General features: G+C 40.1%; 1 protein-coding gene across 2 annotated transcripts in view; it reads right to left on the bottom strand.

Moving 5' to 3' along the window:
- ATXN7 (ataxin 7) overlaps positions 1 to 20,397 on the bottom strand; it is a 56,412-nt gene that overhangs the window by 15,762 nt on the left and 20,253 nt on the right. Inside the window, exon 3 of one of the 2 annotated variants that reach the window (XM_025894686.2) lies at positions 17,911 to 18,015. The exons of the other annotated variant lie outside the window; for it this stretch is intronic. Coding sequence (XP_025750471.2) covers positions 17,911 to 18,015 — 105 coding nt within the window. The remainder of the gene's footprint in view (positions 1 to 17,910; positions 18,016 to 20,397) is intronic. 2 annotated transcript variants of the gene reach the window in all.

Consider the following 20,397-nt stretch of genomic DNA (forward strand, 5'->3'; position numbering starts at 1 on the left):
CAAAAAGCTTCAGTTTTTCAAAACAAGCCTATAGCAAATTCAAAAGTTCAATAAGAAGTTGAGTAAACAAAAGTTTAATAAAGAACGGTGTGTTGGAAGACGGAAATAAAGAATTAAGGGAAGAACCATCATCACCTAACTTCTGCTTTTCTCTCTCTCTGCCCGTTCTCTACCCAGAAATCAGGTTTACACCTTTATCACCATGTTCTTCCATTTCAGCATCAACAGTGCTCCTTACAAGAACTTATCACATAGTTTAATATTGTGTCATGAATTCAGATGAGCTCACCTATCCAAATGCCTGCCTGACTTTCATCTTGCTAATACTTTTATTCACTCCACGATTGGGAATTTTAATGTTTTCCCCTGCAGGCATTTCTTTACATGTAGCAAACTTTAACTGTTGCATGCTGACTGTCAGACAAAAATTGTTGCATGTTGACTCTGCTACAAAAAAAAAAAGAAGCTGACAATGAAAACTTGCTTAAAGGCTGTTAGTGAACCACAATACAAAGGGGGTTACAGGCTAACTGATAAAGTTCTGGAGGTGGGTGTAAAAGAAAGGCCTTGAAATGGAAAGCTCTCCATACAAAAGAGAGCTCCACAAAAAAAAAGATCAAGAAGAGGGAACTGACTAAGTTTTGAGCAGGGAAATAAGACGATATACACAAAAATAGCAGTGTCAGCCAAGGTAATCACATTCTTTGATTTCGTCTTTAAGAAACCACAGAATAAAAAGACACCGAGCACAAATATTTTTTCTTTTGTACTGCATGTCTAGTGGCATCCTCTGCCACAGGATACGAGAGCTTTGGAAGATTAAAAAATAAAATATAACCATGTGCATGGCTATTTGAACCAGTCAACTACAAAGCCACTCCTCTCCCCGAGGTGTTCCTGCTCACCGTGAGGAAACACTGGCTGATGGAACTGAGGAGGAAGCTCCTGTCACCCTCTGATGTCACCTGTCTCTCACCTGTCTCTGTACACCAACCACACACACCTTATGGATGTGACAACTCATGTGCTTCCCTACTGCAAATGGGACAAAAGCATTACCTATGGGCAGTTCCCACTGGCAGGAAAAACCCCTGGAGAAATGAGAAGAGAATGAGGGATCCGGGCTGGGGTCCTGCCTGCAGAGCTGACACACTCCATTTTCTGTTCTGAGGTTTTGGACACAAAATTCATAACATTTTCAGGATGGAAAAGGAAGATGGGAAGCAAACCCATGGTAAGATTAATTGCAATATTTTTCAAATTTCCAAAATTTGAAATCACTTGGAATATAAACACTCAATTTGCAACATCAATGGCAAACAAATAACTTGGTTTCTTCTTTTAAGTTAAGTCAGATCCTTAATTATTTTACCCTAATTTAATACTTTCAGGTATTAATACTTTTTCAAGTCTAAAAAAGGATCAATACAGCTTATTTCATTAACACTGGTCAATCACAACTGGTATAAAACAACTGTTTTCATGTTTAAAGACACTGACCACGTTAACTATACACTAATTAAAAATTTACTGCAGCATTAGCACAGCAAAGTCTCGGGAAAATCACTAACACAGCCAAACGAGGGCACGGACCTACTGTGCCTTCACAATAATGTCTTTCAAATTAAATATACCAGCCTTTTCACATTTCCCTTTGAAAGAATGGAGCAATGCTGTAATTAGGATGTGCTAACTGAAATGTTTGTGCAGTTTAACCTTTTAAATAAAAAACATGACTGCACTTGACACAGGCAGGCTGTGCCTGCATTTCCCATTTCCTCCGAAGCCAAGCACAGACCATCCTGCCCACAGCCAGCCATCCGCAGAGCTGTAACAGGAATGTGTTTGCCCTCTGATTTATAAATTACACGGATGAGCACACTCAGAAAAACAAGCTAAAATGAACACACTCTTAATAGTTTCTTTAATTAACACTTTGATTAACAGCTGTCAATTTATCTAAAGGGCTGACAGGACTGCAATCAGCTGTTTAAGCTTTGATTGCTATTTTCTCTCTTGCAGTCTCCCCATCTGAGCTGTGGTTTCAGAGCACTTTTGGGGGGGGTTTTCAAGTTTCTACAGGGAAAAAGCCCAGAGCAGTGTCCAGGTACTCACACAGTTGGCCCTGCAGCTCTGGGGAGGTGCAGAGCAGAGCTCCTCGGGCTGTCCCTGTCCGTGGCCAGCTCGCTGCCCGCCTGCCTTTGGAGCTCTGCCAGGGCACTCCGGTGACATTTCAGAAGGGCTCACGGGGGCCGCTTGCAGCACTTAATCCCTTGCTGTGGGATTATCCACATCGTGGTGCAGCAGCTCCGCCGAGGCCCCGCGGGCAGTGCCACCGTCCACGTCGGGCCAACTCAGCACTGGTGCCCCGGGCTGGCCCTGGGCACCCTGCAGCAACCAGGTGCCCCCGGGCCACTGCCCAGCCTCAAGTACCCGACAAACCTGCTGCCGACGACGTGGCATTGGCACCGCTCAGACACAGCCAGGGCGTCAGGCTGTGTGGATGCTCTGTGACTCCCACGGCGAGGTGCCAGGCCCGTGCCAGCAGCTCCGGGGTGATTCCTACAGCAAACGTGCTCATCACCCACCACCACTCGTTGGCTTGGTTCCCATGCAGCTGCATCAGCCAGCCTGGGGGCACCCACCAGAGCTGCAGCTCCCGGGGCTGGCAATGGCCTGGGGGACACAGCTCCTGCCACCCCGGCAGAGCACCGTTGGATACTCCCAGGGTGCTTTTCCAGCAGCAAAAATTCAGACCAGTATTTACTGTCCCAAACTTTCAGATAGGTCTCCACATCCTAAATCTCCAGGCTCTGAGGTCTGACTGTCAAGCCCTGATTTCCACCCAAAGCCAGTGGATAGAAAGTGAAATCTAAGTTTTACCAAATTATTATTTTCTGGACCATTTTCTAAATAATCACTTAAAAAATTACAGCGTATCTGCTGACAAAAGGAATAGGAAAAAACAGCTTGTGGCTCTTGCTCTTATTTTAAGTTACCATAATCAAAGCTGAAATTTCTGGTCTTTCCTCACTTATCAGATTACACATAATTCATTTTTAAAACCAAGCAACTCACTTTTTCACTAAAATAAGAAGTTTGCCAAGAAAAGAGGCAGCCAGCTTGTACAAACACCTCTGTGTATTAGTATCAGTGTGTTAGCACATTAATTTCTTTTCACTAAGAAGGGTTAAACAGAAGGGAGCAGCATTTGAGCAGATTGGGTTTTGTTTGGGTTGGTTTGGTTTTTTTTCCCCTTATTTTAAGAAACATTCAGCAACCTGGGGGCTACTGCTCCCATTAACAAGCTTAGAAATTAATACTAAATTCTAAAACACAAATACTAAATAGTAATGTTCCCATGTCTATGCACTCAGAATACGAGACAACGAGCTCCTCTGAGGCTCCAAATTTCAAGAAGTTGACGACTCATGTCACCTACTCATTAATTGTTAAGGGCAACTCAGGAATACAAAGACATTTCCTTGGATTATGCTGTTTTTAAAACGCAACTCCTTCCATCGCTAAAATGAGTACCAGAGGCAGGAATATTTTTGGAGTATTTGTTTCTATTGTACACTCTCCTACTTCACACCCGTAATTAAAACTGGGTAAGATTCCAACAGATTTTAGTGGTTCACAAAATTCTTGACTTAGAACTACGATATGGGGAACCAGCACTGATGTATTTGTCTTAAAAACTAGAATTCATCCTTCTTTAGCCTTTGATTTGGCCCGCTCTCATTTTAGGACCAAGAGGGCAAGTAAGTTCTATTTTGTTGCCCGTTCCACAAATAAACTGACCAAGATCAGCCAATTTAATTCCCACATGGAACAATACAGAAAGCTGTCTTCCTTCTGGGTAAGAGCAAGGACAAAGAACCCAACTGCTAAGAAACCCCAGCAGCTGGGCATCAAGGCAGGAGCTGGAATGGAAGGGAGAGGCATGACGGGACATTCACACGAGGAGAGGACGGCCACGGCCCACGGGAAGGCACACAATGGCAGAGAGAATGCAATGGGATTTTCTGCCTGCTTATGTTATAGCAGCAGCATATATGCCAACTGTCTCAATCTGTGCGTTTTTATTTACTATTTTCCAATGTCCAAAGGCTTCTGAGTAACATTATGCAGTAAATATTCATGGGGTTTCACCTTGAAACGGACTGTGCACGTGGCACAGCAAAATCACATGCTGCCAGTGTACTGTGACAAATGCAAAAGTAATTTTACTTAATGTAGGAAAAGCAACCCATTATATAAGGCAATGAAATTAGGGAGTTCTTTTCCTGGTACGAAATACTGCAAGAGCTTTTAAGTTTTGTTTTCTATCAAAAATCCCCAAAACACCAACAACGTTAGATTCAATATAAACACTTATGCCATCAATTAATACCTGAGTTCAGAGGCCTAAAATTAGCCCTGCAAGCTGTGATAATACATTGTGCAGATCCCTGTGCAAAGGAACATCCACCTGCGCACGCCGCTCGCTCCCAGGGAACGAGGCTGCAGTGAGGAGACTCCTGCTCTGACATCAGAAGGACAGTGCAGGCAGGGCAGGAGGGAGAGAAGTAGTTTGATATGAGTCACTGCAGAGAACCTAATTTTCAGGTCTTTGGTGTTGCACAATCACCCAAGAAAGACAACTCAAACTGTGTTGAAATTGCAAAAAAATTTCTTCCCTTGCAAGGGAATAAAGTTTGCTCCCTACTACATCAGATAATGTAAATAACAGCATCAACCCTTCCTTTCCATATTTCCTCACTGAACACACGTAACACAAAAAGATATTTATATCATTTGTGGTATTATCAGTATACAAACACATACAGTAGCTCTCTTGCATGAATGAGTACTGCAGAATTTAAGAAATGGAGAACAAACAAACAAGAAAAAAATGGGGGAAAAAAATAACACTACAACCTGAAGTATTGTGCACATTTAGCACTACCAAGAAAATTCTTTTTAAGATTGGCTAGAGAATTTTTAATCTTTTACTTACATTACATTTCTTGTCTGGTTTTATAAAAAGATATTAATGCAGCTCTACCACATCTCCTTCCACTTGTTTATATTTTAGTGTTCTGTATTTTGAAATTAGGCTAATTTTAAGAAAACTAAAGAGCTGGATTTGAGATGGTGCCCTCCCAGTCCCCTGCTGGGAGGTGTCCTAAAGATACTGGGGTTTATCATTAGCATTAAAATCAGCATTCAGACGGCAAAGGTAGGACCTCTCTCCCTGCTCTTACCAAAGAAAGGCAGGAAGATCTTTGCTGGCTGGTCATCATGTGCACGTCTTATTAAACTGGCAGGCAGAAAAAAAAAAAAAAGGCAAAACATGATGTGAAACCTGAAGCTACGTCTGTGCACAGGGCAGGAGGTGCTACAATGGGAAAGTGATGGCAAAACACACAGGACAAAGCCACAGACGACCAGGCTTCGTTACCTCACTGCACATTAAAACTCACTTATCCTTTCTCAAAATTCAGCCATCTCAGGCACCAATTTCACAACCACTGTAAGCTGACCGGTGAGAGCTAACACTGCCCCAGCACAAAGCATTCCTGCCCTCTCCCCCAGTCCTGACCGCTCAGCCCCAGCCTTTGCACCATCTGCTCTCTCCCTAACAAAGAGCAGAACCATCCACTCAAAGGCCCGACAGTCTCACAAACCAAACGCCCACTTGTGCCAAAGCTGGCAATTAACTGAGCGAGGACTAGAAAGAATTAAACTGTGACTTGATCCCAGGGAACAGGCTGGAGGCCTAAGCAACTGGGGATGACAAAGAACAGGCTTATGAGCTGCAGTAATGATGAGTTCACCAGTTCCTAGAAGCTTTGAGGGGTACATAAAAAAATACTGGACTCCCAAGGAATTTCATCTGATTGATATCAACACTGCATAAGCTGGGCTTACTTACACTGCAGCCTGCTTATGTTTACATTTAGTACTGTCTAGGATGATTTTGTTGTAAATATTTTGCTTTGAAGGGATTGTTTGGTTACTGGTTACTATTATTATTCTTCCTGGAAGGAAGAGAATGATGGGCCTTGAGCCAACACCAAATTTCTTAAAGTTGATCAATTGAGAACTCCAGCGTGGTTACTTGGAAAACTGACTTTGCTGCTATGGGGGATGCACAGAAAGAACTCCTCCAGGTGCTACACGACACCACAAAATGAGCCTTAGTGAATAGTGCAGCAATTTCATACAAACAGTGGGGCTACTGACTTGTATTTAAGGTCTTCTGTATTGTTTTTATCATGAAGCTGGAAATGAGTGCTCTGAAGGATGATCATGAATTAAATTCCCAGAACCTCCAGAACCACAAGGCAATAGATTTTGAAATCAGTGGATTTTTCTCTCTAGCAGCTGCCACTTTGGAGAGTGTTTTACGTGCTACAGAACAAAACAAACACATCAGGCAAGATTACTGGTTTTTGTGTTTTCTTTTCTTTTCCAAGTGGGCAAGTTTAGAAGTTCCTCAGGTTTCAGAAAACTGGAGCATGTCCAGAATAAAATGGATGACTGAGTACAGAGAAACAACTTGACAGGCTTGTTGGTGCACAATCAAGTGACAGCATTTTATGCCTTAGTATCAATTCCACTTCCACAACACGCTTGTTTATACCTGAAATACAAAATATAACTGCTACTCATGTAGCACACGTGTACACACAGAGTGAAGGTTTAAGTACAGAATTATGTCATTTCCAGGGACTTAAATCAGGAAAGGACATTTAGTACGTTAGATTTCAAGTGTACAGCCACACCTATGGTGGATCACTGGCACCTGGACAACTGGAACAGGGCAGAGGAAATAGCAAACAGCCCAGGAGCCCATCAGGGCTTTCAGCATGTCCTAACTATCTGCCAAGCCTCCAATCTCCCTGGGTACATTCTTGTGATCACAGAAAAAGGGGATGAGTATGGCCTTTAAAGATCAGTGCCCATCCTCAATCTCAACACTGACCAATCCTATGGAGAGTTGGACTGAGAAAAGAACTGGTCACTACTAAATGTAAGCAACATTAGCTGTCATTCTCAGTCCATGGCAAGCAAGATATGAGCATCAAGCCTTGCAATACATCACACATACATAAGTTTATATAATTTCTACCGCTATTAAAGCAGCCCCAGGTATTTTTAGAAGCTGGACAGTGGGTTGCTTTGTGACCCACATGATGACCTTTGATCAAAGAGTACATGGCACTGTGATGGGGAGGGGACTGAACTGTGGCAGTTTAAAAACCTTTCCTCTGACCTTAGAGGCCAGGGAAGGGCCAGTGTGGCATCCTTCCAGGCATATACATGGTTACATGTGGTTTGTCAGAGACTGTAAGCCAAAATGAAACTGAAGAAAATGAGTCCCATGCCAGTAATGAGCACAGACAGAGCTTTAGAGAGTACTATAAGACTTCTCAATATCTCCCAGGAGAGTGAAAGAAATGAAAACAACTACTTCACCAAGTCCATCCTAATACAGCAGAAAACCAAAATGCTTAGCCTACAAACTCAAATGAAGACAGCCACACAGCAACAAAAGAGACACAGCCAGTTTTCCTCTCAGCAATGAGAGGAGCCATGAATTCCCTACAAATACCTACAGACAATGAACAGCTCTTAAAACTCTCGATGTGTATCCAATAAAACTTCTGACCAGCTCAAATCCAGCTCCACAAATAATCCACAAACGTTGGAAAGTTTCAGGCTCAAAGGCAGAAGGGTACCCTCAAAGGGGCACACCTTCTACCTAACACACAGAATTCACCACAAGACACCACAGAAACCTGGGCTTTTCCCAGAGCCAGACATGACAAACAGGTTCTTTGCAACAGCAGGGTCACACAGACAGTACATGGCACAAAACCACTTCTGCCTGGCAGAGGGAGAAAATCCTGTGGGGTAAAAATATAAGAAGGTGATCCAACTAGAAGAGAAGGTTTCCTTTCCAAAAGCTACTTTGTATAGAATTGTGAGTTAAAAGTTTTCTGACAATCTTGCCAAACAAGGAGGAAAACTCAGTTATGTAGGAACTGCTTCAACTCTCCAGGAGCCTGGTCTAATTGGCATCCTTTACAAAGCAGTGCAAGGAGTGAGTGTCGTACCAACCTGGGCAACTCGTTATCTGGGGAAAAGAGAACAAGAATCTCTTGGCAGTGGTTCTTCTTTCTCTAATACATCTTGGGGGAACAAAATGTAATTGCAGTCTTTGTGGCCAGCAGCTCTCTCAGACACGGCAGAACTTGTATGAGGCAGCAGAACAGGTAAAGTTTATCAGGAGTTTACATATTAGACACACTGATGGCTTTTTCTCCTACATCATTTTGCTATTGTTCAAAAGATTAACCTATTGCCCTGTTGAATGACAACTGGAGGAACATCTACATAATTATAGAGTAAAAATATTGATTTTCTATATAAACACTACATTATGTTTTTGTTTCATCAATAGGAGATAACAGGGTTTGGAAGTATTTTGGCTGTTACTGCCTGAGATAGCTAATGATGGTCAATTAGTCAATAATAGTATCACAGACTTATGTAAAATTGCATGTCATATTTATCTATTTCTGTTTATTCTCTACATTTTAAAAAGATATCTGTAATTGTTTCACATTGTTATGGATACTGCAAGAGCTAATCCAAGATTGCTATTGAAAAGCTGCTTGAATCTTTGCTATAGGTAGACAGAACACAACATTTAGGAACCTGAATTGACTTCCAGGCCATTTACATTGCTTGGATTATTTAGTGTTAAAACTGAATTGAGCCTAATGAGAAGCTTAAAAAGTTGGCAATAATTGTGCTCTTTTGAAAGTGAACTTGAGCTTGCAATAAATATTTTTTTAACTTATTACATGAATCATATGGTTATTGATTGCTACTCATCAATAAACTTACAGGTTTCATCATATACAAAGTGTTATACACTCCCTCTTCTGGTAATATCTAAAAAAACACAGTTTGTAGACTTTATGTGTATCACATGTTAGATTTTAAGTGTATCATATTACTCATAAGAGAAAGACCTCAAAGCAGTATCATGTCAATATCTGCACATTTGTTTTTAAAGAGCCAGCAAACCGGTGATCAAAAACGAGTAAATAAATAACAGGTGAAAATTACTTGATGTTATGCTACTTAACTAAAATAGGTAGCAGCTACTAAAAACAAAATGTTATTGATTTCTTTTAACTTGGTAAGAAAAATATTATCTCAAGTTTTTTAAAAACTTGCATGGCTACATTTTGGAATGCTGTCCACTTTTCCTGAGGCAGGGGGTGAAAAAGTTCCTACAGAATACTGTTTTTATGTAGGTCCAGCATGGATAACTGTCTTCCATCTACTACACTACCTTCTCTCCAGTTGTAGAGAACTGGGGGTAATTCCTCTTACTGCAAAAGCTGCTGAAGGCTACACATACATCCTACTCTCTAAAAAAATATTACTTATAGTTCAGAAAAAGAGAATTTTAAAATAAACTTAAGAAGTCCAGTCAGAAACAATAAAAGGGATGTATAAGAAAACAAAAGATGACCTATTAATAAGTGTACATGCATACATATATCCATCTCTTTTCTCCCTTGATGGTCAGTGTCTGATAAAGCCAGGAGATGTGTCTCAATTAGGACACACTGTTGTTCCCTCCACCTCCACCAAAATGTGCAAAATCCAAAAATGCCATGACATTACACAAAACACATTTTGGCATTGATGCCAAAACATCAAGAGAGGAAAAGGTAGTGCAAAAGCTTTTGTTTGTTTTGCCCTGTTTATCCTCTCCTCCTTTCTTCCACTTTTCCTCCCTGTTACAGAGGAAAAAAACCAGCACTGTACCTACTTCATTCTCCCTCCTCCAAGGTCATTTTCTCCTACCTTCCTTATTTAGCTTCCTCCTTATTGTCTTCATCTATTTCTTTTTAGATGTATTTTACTTAAGTTCTTTGTTTTACATTTCCCTTTTTCGCTATTCCCCCGTGTCCTCTCTTTCCCCTCCTCGGACACGCACCCACCCAGACTTCAAACCACCTAATTCCAGCCGTGCTGAGCCAGCCCTGCCCAAGCTGCCATCCCCCTCCTGCCCACACAAGCTGGGCACTGCTGCCCCAGCCAGGTACTGCACTGCTGTATCTTGGTAAAAAATTGGTGTAATTGATGGTTACCAATGAGATTTCCTATCCGACCTATGAAGCTGTGCTTGCAGAGAAAAAGAGACTACCCAAAATGCTGCAGTTGTCCGAGAGCTGGATGCTGGGATGAGAGGGTACAGTCTGTGCAACTGGAAACTACATAATTCCATGGGGAAAAAAAAGGGCAAAAAGCAACAAAAATTATTTTCTTCATGACAGTTCAATACTCAAAACCATTTTACGAGTTTCCCAGAATACTTCTCCCTGGAATCATGAAGCGCTGTGGTGTTCATCTGAGGTTTGCAGTTCTTGGAATAATCTACACAGTTCATGAGACTTCTCCCCAAAAAATAAATGAGAAAGTCCTTATAAATAATTGATTTGCATGTGGTTAGCTTGTGAAATTAAACTACTCCCAACCCTACCCTCCAACACCAAGTTGGTATCTCCACGGCTCTGACACATTCCCGTCTCTCTTCCACAACAGCAGAAATCTTGCCTGTTTTTACTCCAATTCAGGCTTCTTCCACCACCCCAGCTCTTAAGCAGGTTGCAGTTTCATTCTTCTGCACTCAGCTTAGGGCGCTGTGCCAGACCCTGCGTGCCCACGGCCTGCGTGCCACCTCCTCTGGCCGGGCTCCAGCCTGGAGGAGTGGCTTAGGCGTTAGAAAGAGCCCTTTTAGCTGTGAAGGAAACCTTCCAAGGATGTGGAGCATGTAAGCTGATGCACAACAGCCTTCCCTGAACCTGCAGAAAATCTGAAACAATGGTTGGGAGAGCTGTGTCCTGCTCCACATGCCCTTTCAGCTCACAGAAGGAGTTCTGAGTGATGAAACTTAACACTGACTTTTCAATTGGTTAACTCTCTCATTGTCAATCATTTTTAAGTGTAGACCTGATCCAACTATCCCAGTTGGCTTCTTCCAAAGTGAAGCTATAGTCAAATACACTCAGCAGCCACTTTTATTGGAACTACTTGTTCTCTTCAGATCTTACTTCCATCTATTGACCAATGTACTCACTTTCTCCCTCTTGCCGAACAACTATTTTTGTAAGTGGCAGTGAACACAGCATTGCTTCCTCTTTTCTCACAAAGACAAATATCTCCATGTTTCTTTCTTTCCTCTTGTTCTTCCCCCTTCAACATTTACCTTGAAAAGTGAGTAGTCGGTCCCAGCCTCCAAGCAAATACCTAGCAAGGACATCACTATAAAGAAGGAGGGTTTTAATGGAACCCTTGCATAATTTTGTATGTTAGATTTGTTTTAAATATTTTAACATTTTAGTAAGAACAAAATAAAATATATATTCTCTCTTCAGCCAGTATTAAACCACACGGATCTTTAAACCCAGGTCTTTTGCAATGGTAGGACATCATGAAATTCAATTCACATTTAACCAAAGCAGAGTCTAAAGCACACCAAAGCACTTGAAGTCTGTAATATTTTAGTGCACACGGTGTTGTAGAGAGAATAACATAAGTTACTTGGTAAGTGGTAAACAGAATAATCAGAATCTTTTTTAAATGTGAAGCCAAACATCACTTTTTTTTTTCTTAGCTGATACTTCAAATTGCTTCATGTTTCAACCAGAGCTTGACAAATCTGTGTACCCACAAAAAAGAAGGAAGTTTTACTAGAAAACTGCCATCAACTTCTCAAGCAGACTCCCTATGCTTTCATGTAATAAACAAAGACCACAGCCTTTCCATTTATAAAAATAACCTTCTGCATGTGAACTGTTTGTGAAGTTACAACTAACCACAGTGCTCCGTAAAATCTGCATGGCACATCTGCTATTCAGCTAATGGCTTTGGGGTGCACATTTCAAAGCTCAAAATACAGTTACAGAGTTTCTTTCCAAGTCATAATAGTTTTATTTAAAAGTTGACTAAATAGTCAGCTGAAACTTTTTTTCCCCCCTTCTGAAATGAATCCTGTGCTGACCTCTGAGCCCATTCCCTTCTGGGAATATGCCAAGATGATTCTTGCAAAAGCTACAGAATTTCACAAATCTCTACCAAGAAATTAAACTAGTTGTTGCTGGACCCAGAAACTAAGATCCAACTGCTGGAATCTGGACTGAGAGAACTACTGTGAGAGGACTGTGCATTTAAACAGAAGCTGCTGAAGCTGCCAATGATAATTTGTTAAATCATATACATTAACTCAAGCCATAATATGCCAAATGCCACCTGTGCATGTTTGGCAATACGCTTGGCAGATTGCTCCAGCACATCTGTGACACACCACAGAATATTCAAGTTTTATTTTGGTTATTAAACTACTACAGAAGATTACTGATACCCAAGAAAATTCTTATGATTTATACAAAACCTTTTCATACTGCTTTAAAAAGACATTAGTGAACAGTGGACACTTAATTACTGAAACAAATTGCTTCCTGCCAAAAGTATGCAGGCCATAATGAAGGCTTATCCCTCCAAAATGCGGATGAGCTCAGACAATCTCCCATGAGGACAAAACCACACACAAAAAAAAACCCCTAACAACAAACACCCCAATCCTCAGGTCCAATGGCTTTGGAACAAGATTCAGTACATTCCTTTCTTTTCTTATCTGCTTCAAATGCTGCCTTGTACAGACATTTTATCTTTTACTTTGTAATCCATGAATCCATGCTAACGCACTATCCTATTCTAAACTAGCAACATCTGCATTACTTTGAAAAATAAAACTTAAAAGTATTAAATTTTTCAAAACCACTAGCTGCTGCCAAATTTAACAGAAAGAGGGTAGGACAAACTTTTATTCAATTCGCAGTATGTCAGAAGAACCCAGATATGTAATGCTGCAGGGACTATAATACTTAAATTACACGTGATACAAATCCAAAGTACAAGAGCATATTGACAGAGATAGTTAAGAGACCATTTATCCCAATTAAAATCACAAGTATCACATGTTCTCTCCAAATCCAAGCACTTAACAACACCACCAAAAATCCCTTTATGACTCACCAAAGTGGAAACCTGCTAACTAAAGGTGGGTGTGAGCCCTGGCTGAGGGAGGAAGAAGCTCAGTTACACAATTAGATGGAGGAGATTCCCAAAGACCTCGCACTGACTTGCAGGATGGACCCAAGTAACACAAGCAAACATCTCTTTCTCTACTGCCAGGATCTGCCCTTTGAGTATAAGGTTGTGTGATGACTTCTTTATTCCCACATCACAACCTCACAGAAACCAAAAAAAGATGGGAAAATCTCTACTGTTATCCCACTTCTGAAACCTGTCCTTCGTGTTTTAACATGCACTGATTGGAAACAGAAATGTTTAAGCGATTCCCCACCAGCTCATGGGGCAGCAGCAGCAGGCAAAGCTCATGGTAGCTGCTCACCTTTGCCACGATGCCAAACCCATGGAAGTTAATCAAAACACTCAACATAGCTTTTTAATGACTCAGCAGCCCAACACACTATCATCATCTCTTTCCAACACGTACTGTATTCATGGTTTTCACAATCACTACGTGACTCACAGGCACTCTCAGTTTAAGTCTTACAGGTAGCCTTCATTGTTACTGCTGAGAGTCTAACCCTGCTTTGTATTTAAGGAAACCAAGGCACAGAGGAAACAAACAACCCTGGATAAAAAAATAGGAAAAAAGGAGAAGGAAGAAATCCCACACATCTCTGTGCTGATGCTACTTTGACTCTGCTCAGCACTCTCTCTGAGCCACAAGCAGCCCAGCCAAGGCAGAGAAGCAGCTCTCCTCAGCCAGGAGGCTGATAACCACAGGGAGATGTGATAAACCCGTGGAACGGCTGAAATGCCAACGAAAGGTCACACAGCCCAAAACCCATGGCACTTCAGGGTTTCCACGAACAACCTGAAATAACTGTCACGATGGCTTCCTCAAAGAGCAACCTCCGGGTGCAGCACAAGAACTGCATCAAGCATGTCTTCATGGGAAAGAGAGAGAGGGGAAATCAAAGGGACACAGACTCATCCTGCTGTTTTGAGGAATGTGACAGCGATTTGACAGAACAAACTCATTTTTACTGTAAGAATGTATATATTAAGGATAGAAAACTGCGAGGATTTCAGAAATATACCTGATATAAACACAGAGAGAGCGTCTATGTGGCACAGAAGCTGGAAAGGCTGGAGTGTAGAGAAATACTCCAGCTGGAGAAAAACATTGTGCTTTCTCAGAACAGGTCATCATGATAAGTGATCTCAGGTGCTTCACCCATAAGACTCAATCCCTGAATGAACATTGTGTCTGTTTTCCATCTTTCACCACTGAACTGATCTTGAGTCATCCAGGTAAGATGCTGATACCATGAAAGCAGCACCAAGAGTACAAGTAAATAAAGGGCTTCAATCACTTGCTCAGCACCCCAAATGAAGCAGCTGGGATCTGACAGAACACAGGATTTCCCTTGAAACAACTCTTCCCTGGCTGACTGGCCTGCTCCTGCCATGTCCCCAGCAGCACTGCCACCCTATGTCAAGTGGCTAAAACCCTTTGAGGGCACTGACAGCCAGCTGCTGTTCACAGACCAGAAGGAATACCACAAGCAGACTTCAGATCTCTCATTATATTAGATTGCTATTAAAAACCATTCTGCACGTGGTGTTATGTATACCAACTTTACAAATCAATGCTGGTATATATACCAACAGTATAGAATAAATTATTAAAATGGAAAATTCATACCCCAAATGCACGTTTAGATTGCCTCAGAAAGTAGAATTTAATTTTGAATTACTATCTTTTCTAGTCAAATCCATAAAATAGAAAAGTATCTGTTACATACACAAATCTGTGATTCATATCAATAAAGTATTTTACTAAAAAGGTGAAATATTCTAATGAATAAGGTTATATTTAAATTAATTCTGACTACTCATGGTCCAGAGAAAAAAGTAAGGATGTGTCCTGGAATGCACTTTCAGCCTACCTAGTTAAGTAGTTTATCACAAATATGCTTTGGAAGAAATTAATTAGTTCATTAGGTTTAGCTAATAGTTTGTTTAGCCTTCCTTTGACAAAAGTGACATTTTAAAGTAGCATATTCTACTACTTCAGAAAACAAAATCCCACATGACAAGTTTCAAACAACACCAAGTAGAAGCAACATACACCACCAGGAGCTGTAGAATAATTTAAGATCTTACTATTTCTCCAGTAACGATTAAAAATAAAAGACCCTAAGAACAACACCAAAAGATACAGCTTCATTGATGCACTGTAATTTTTCAGAATTTGATAAAGTAACCTCTCCTTTAGCAATCCCTGAAATAATACCACCAATAAAAAAAACTTAATTCAGGGTAAACTGACTGTGATGGATCCCAAGGGTGTTTTACTTTCTTGTTATCATGATGGCATACTTTTTGTTTTAAAACAACTGCGTGTTTTCACTTTAGCAACTTCCTTCTCCTGAGCTACACTGTGTTTAAAAAAAAGAAAAAAATAGATCATTGCCTGGTAATCAATCACGTGCCATATTTATCAGCTTTCACATTCAATTTTCTAAAATAAGGAACAACTGCGTAAGGATTTCAAGAATGCGAAGGCTGATAGAGGGTTTTGAGAACTATTGCTACACAAAATCACCAAGTCAGCCTCCTTACCTTTCTGAGGTTATTAGTTTGGCAAACTAAGGTCCTTTAATGACGTTCACCCCACCCAAGCCTGTTTTTCTCATCAGAATGACCCCGCCTGTTTCCTCTGCACGCCACAGCCCGTGCCGAGCCTCTTCATTGTTCAGAATGGGCTTAAGAAATACTAAGAATAACCTCGTCATTTCCATTCCCTCCTTCTGTACTTCTCTTAAAGTATGAATCTGCCACTGAGGTAAGGTTTGCATCAGAGAAAGTTTCATGTTTAGAGATCACGCTCCTACCAAGTGATACAGAATGGAAACATTACGTTAGTATTTATTACGATTTTTTAAAATATTTTCCATACCTTTGTTTTGTAATTCCCTGTTCACTCTGTCCCTTTCAAATTGCAAACAGTGCTTACAGAAGAGTTTGAATTAACTTCACATAAGTCTAACACTGGTACAAGCAGCATTACAACAGGCCATGTTTTCATGTCCATGCTCAAGAGCCAACATAGCACCTATTCAGCTTTTGAACTGCTTCTTCCATCTGCCCATGAGGCTCTCATGACAACAACTATGATACTGGTTCCTACCTGTTTGTCAGACAGTATTTGGAGATCACCTGCTCATTTCACAGAGACAACTCAAGTGTCTGCGGGTATCCACAGTTCTCCACCACTAGCACCCTGAGCCAGTTCCAGACCTCAAGGTGGAATATTCAATATGTCACCACTCAGAACTGGGTACCATCAAGTCCTCCCCCATAAATTTATTTTTAACTGTCAGAATCAATTTAATACGATATTTTAGAAGGACTTATTGGACATCTTAAAGTGATATTCAGTGACAGGTGAGGAACCACACTGGCAAGGGGTGGACTAGCTCTTAGCTAATAAAAAGGCCTATGGCAACCACAGCAAGAAAAGCAGATGTCCTTTTCTTCTGGCTCCCAACAGCTCTGGAGACTTACATCCACAAAACTGTGGTTTTTTAAAAAAATTATTAGTATAGCCATCCACAGAATAACAAGCAAACTAGTAACAATTTTGACACAAAACCTATTCAGACTTCTCTCCCAGTCCCGCTGTGTGATGCAACTGCTGGATCCAACAGAAAGGGTAGGGCTATAATCCATAAGGCAATATAACACAAAACCAAGTGAGAGGTAAGGATAAGAAGTTCACCCTCCACACAGCACAGAAAGATCCTTTTCCAGCCTGAATGAAGCAGAAGTGAGTATATCTTTCCTTGCCAAAGGGCTGGATTACATTTTCTTGCATCTTAAGTATCTCCTGCTCTCAATGTTTCCTGCCCATATCCAGCATCTTGTATCCTTGTAAGCACCAAGGTAATCAGTGCACTGGCCTGGACAAAAGAGAACATGTACAAACACATGCACACAGAGGGAGGAAGGAGTAGTTCAGAAGATGCTCTGTCCATCTTTTCTATTGGCACTTGGTCAGAAGACATCTCATGAATTTCTCCAGAAAAAAAAAAAGCTGAATTCCAAAAACCTCCCACCCAAATACTGGCATGAAATTGACTGGAGTTCATTTCTAGTCTTGAGAGGAGCATGGAAAAGCAGAACTGCCCCAGTTAGGTTTGTAGGAAGTAACTGAGCACTTAAACTGGCTTAGCACTTCATGTTTTCTTAGTCCTCTGCAAACACTGGCCAACCAACACAACGAGAGCTTCCTCACATAGTTTATACACAAAACCAACAGACCAGTAAAAAAAAAAACCAAAAAACAAACAACAAAGTGATACTTCTGAAAATAAATAAATAACCTTACTGGCTATTGGAAGCTTACTGTGTTTTACGAATTTTGTTGTAAGTTTAGTTTTCAGCTCAAGTTCACAGTTCACATATATAAAACTAATCTGTATAAATACACAAGGAGAAATGACACAGAGACACAAACACACTACACATACTGGCTGTGAAATACACTAGATATGTCATTTTGAAACTGAACTGTATGGATGCAGCATTTCAAGAAAGCATTAAAAAATAAAAAAGAACAAGATCTTTATGTAATTGCATTACAATGTATATAAAATGATTAAACACAGGTTATGTTCTTTGACATTTTTTATAATGTAATGATCTATGCACCATCAATTTAAAAAAAAAAATTGCCAGGCTTAATCCTGATTTAACCTCACCCTTAATTATTAAAAATAGTTAAGCACTTACCATAATGTGATTGAAATGCCTGTGGTTTTACGACCTGATTACAGTGGTTACACATCACCAAATAGAAATCATCATGAGCCGGGCAAAGACCAAATATTGGCATATCTAAAAACAAAAAGACAAAATGGCATCTCTCAGCTGCTGACAATTATTGAAAAACAGTTTAATTACAGAGCCATGACACCAGTGTTGAATCATAATTTTAAGACATTTGTATCAAATTTGAAAATGAGGAAAAAAGAGCATATAATGCAATAGATAATTTTGTGCTGGAGTATTACAAAAGCAAAAATCTTCCTACAAAGATAAATGTAAAATGAGTGATTACTTGTAGAAAACATCTATTAGAAAACTGATTTAGGACTGATTATCTTATACCAGATGCAAGAATGTAATAAAAAAAGACTGACTTCAACTGACAAACACAACATAAGAGGGGATGTTTTATGTATTCTGAAAGGGGTTTGGATTTTATTCCAATGTCATTAAATGAATTCAAAAGTGAACTTTATTTTCTATTTAATTTTTTTAAACCATTTTAAACACACAGTCATTTACCAGGCAGTATTACATGCCTAATGGTTTTATTTGTTCAACAGTGCATTATAGTCCAGCCATCTGCTGCCAGAGATCCATGTAACAGCTATACAGGAGAGAGAACTGGAGATAACAGTGTGTCAGAGCATGTGTGGATTTTGGAGATAACACACATACTTGTAGACTTTTACTAATAAAATTAGTTTCTACAATTTTAAGAATAGTTTCTTAATAATATATTTAACAGTTATAACTGCATTCAGAGACTACTGAAGCAATAAATTCAGCATTTACTACACAACTTAAAGGTACATTACATTTATATTACTAAAAATGTTATTCAATAATTAAAAGACAAAAAAACAGGAAACTGCAAACATTATATGTGGCTGTAACACTATTTAAAGGTTTAAAATTGATATAAACAAGTTTATTTTCCTATAAAAACCCTCAAGTAATAGATTTATCTTAACAGTAACTTAGAAAATAAGTTAAACTTATTTACCCCTGTGCTAGAACTGCCCCAGAGTTTCGTTTTACATCTACTAATTTATGCATATTTTTAACAGCAACCACAGTTTTGTTCATTAATAGGACACCAATTGTGAAATAAATTGAGTGTGCTGCATGCTAAGAGTGAGTGTGCCATAACACAAGGCAGCCACTGGCAGAATGACACCATCAGCCCCGTAGAGCCCCACGGACTCCACTTTGTTTCTCACGGACAGAAACTTCCACACCGAACTTCCAGAATTAAGAACTCCCCTTGTAGTATGTATCTTCATCATAAAAAATTAACTACTTTTCTCTAAAACACGTAATCTATCCCAGGTTTTCCGAAAACCTTACCAGTGTTACACCAAAATTAAGCAGGATACCTGCAACAACAGCTCCAACTGGATTTTGCAGTTGGACGCAAATGACCAAGGGCATCTGACTCGGCTGAGAGAGATCACAGCTACACTCATCTAAGTCACAGGCACCTTTTTGCAACTGAGGTTACATTAAATAAACAAATCATCTCATCTGCGCTTCATTAAATAGCGACTCTCGCTTATTTATTTATATGATATCATTTTAAAAAAGCATTAAGACTCCAGCACACTCAAGTACTGCAAACTAAGCACAGCTAGTAAATATATGCTGAGGAGGGGGGGGATCAAATAGGAATAATAAACTTCTATTTTTCAATATCTACTTTCCATGATGTAATATTAAGCTAGGTAAGAAAACAAGTATAAACTTAAATGTCATTGCTAATATTTTGTGCGGGAGCTCTTCGCACGTATAAAAGTTTCCACACAGCAAGCAAATACTCCAGGGTCACTTCCACCTGACTACCAATCCTCCAGGATGAATGGGACAATAACAGTGTGCACTGCCTGATATTTACGTTGTTAATAGCCCACAGAGAGGCTGCTACTGTGTGATGTCCAACGAACTGTAAATCCACACCCTGGAATCTGTTCCCATTACTGCACCGTTCAGACCTCACTGGATTCTCAGACTTTACACCATATTGTACAGAATGCAAGGGGGAATAGTGAACATGAGAGAAGGACCGTCTGCTCTGTGTCTCCTGCAAAATAAAGCACTCCTTGATACTACTCTGGGACATTACCTATAAGTACCATCACACTAAGAACTCTTCTATGAATATTTGCTGGCAATACAGAGCTCCAATTTTAAATGACAACTGAAACAAATTGGTAGAAAGTGATGCAAAAAAAAATGTTTTCTTATTTCAGTTTGGGGATCCCAAGAAATCTGAATAATTTACAAGTGTCATTTACACTGTAAAACATATCTTCAGTTTTAAAATCTTTGCTCCAAGTGACAGCAAGCAATGACAGAATACAGAATTAGGAAATACAGAAACTCACAAAGGACCATTCTAAGAGTAAAACCACTTGACACAGAGCAAAGGATTTGCTGCACACCCAAAATCAC

This window comes from Manacus vitellinus, unplaced genomic scaffold (assembly GCF_001715985.3).
Source record: "Manacus vitellinus isolate BGI_N305 unplaced genomic scaffold, ASM171598v3 scaffold_14_pilon, whole genome shotgun sequence".
NCBI classification, from domain to species: Eukaryota; Metazoa; Chordata; class Aves; order Passeriformes; family Pipridae; genus Manacus; species Manacus vitellinus.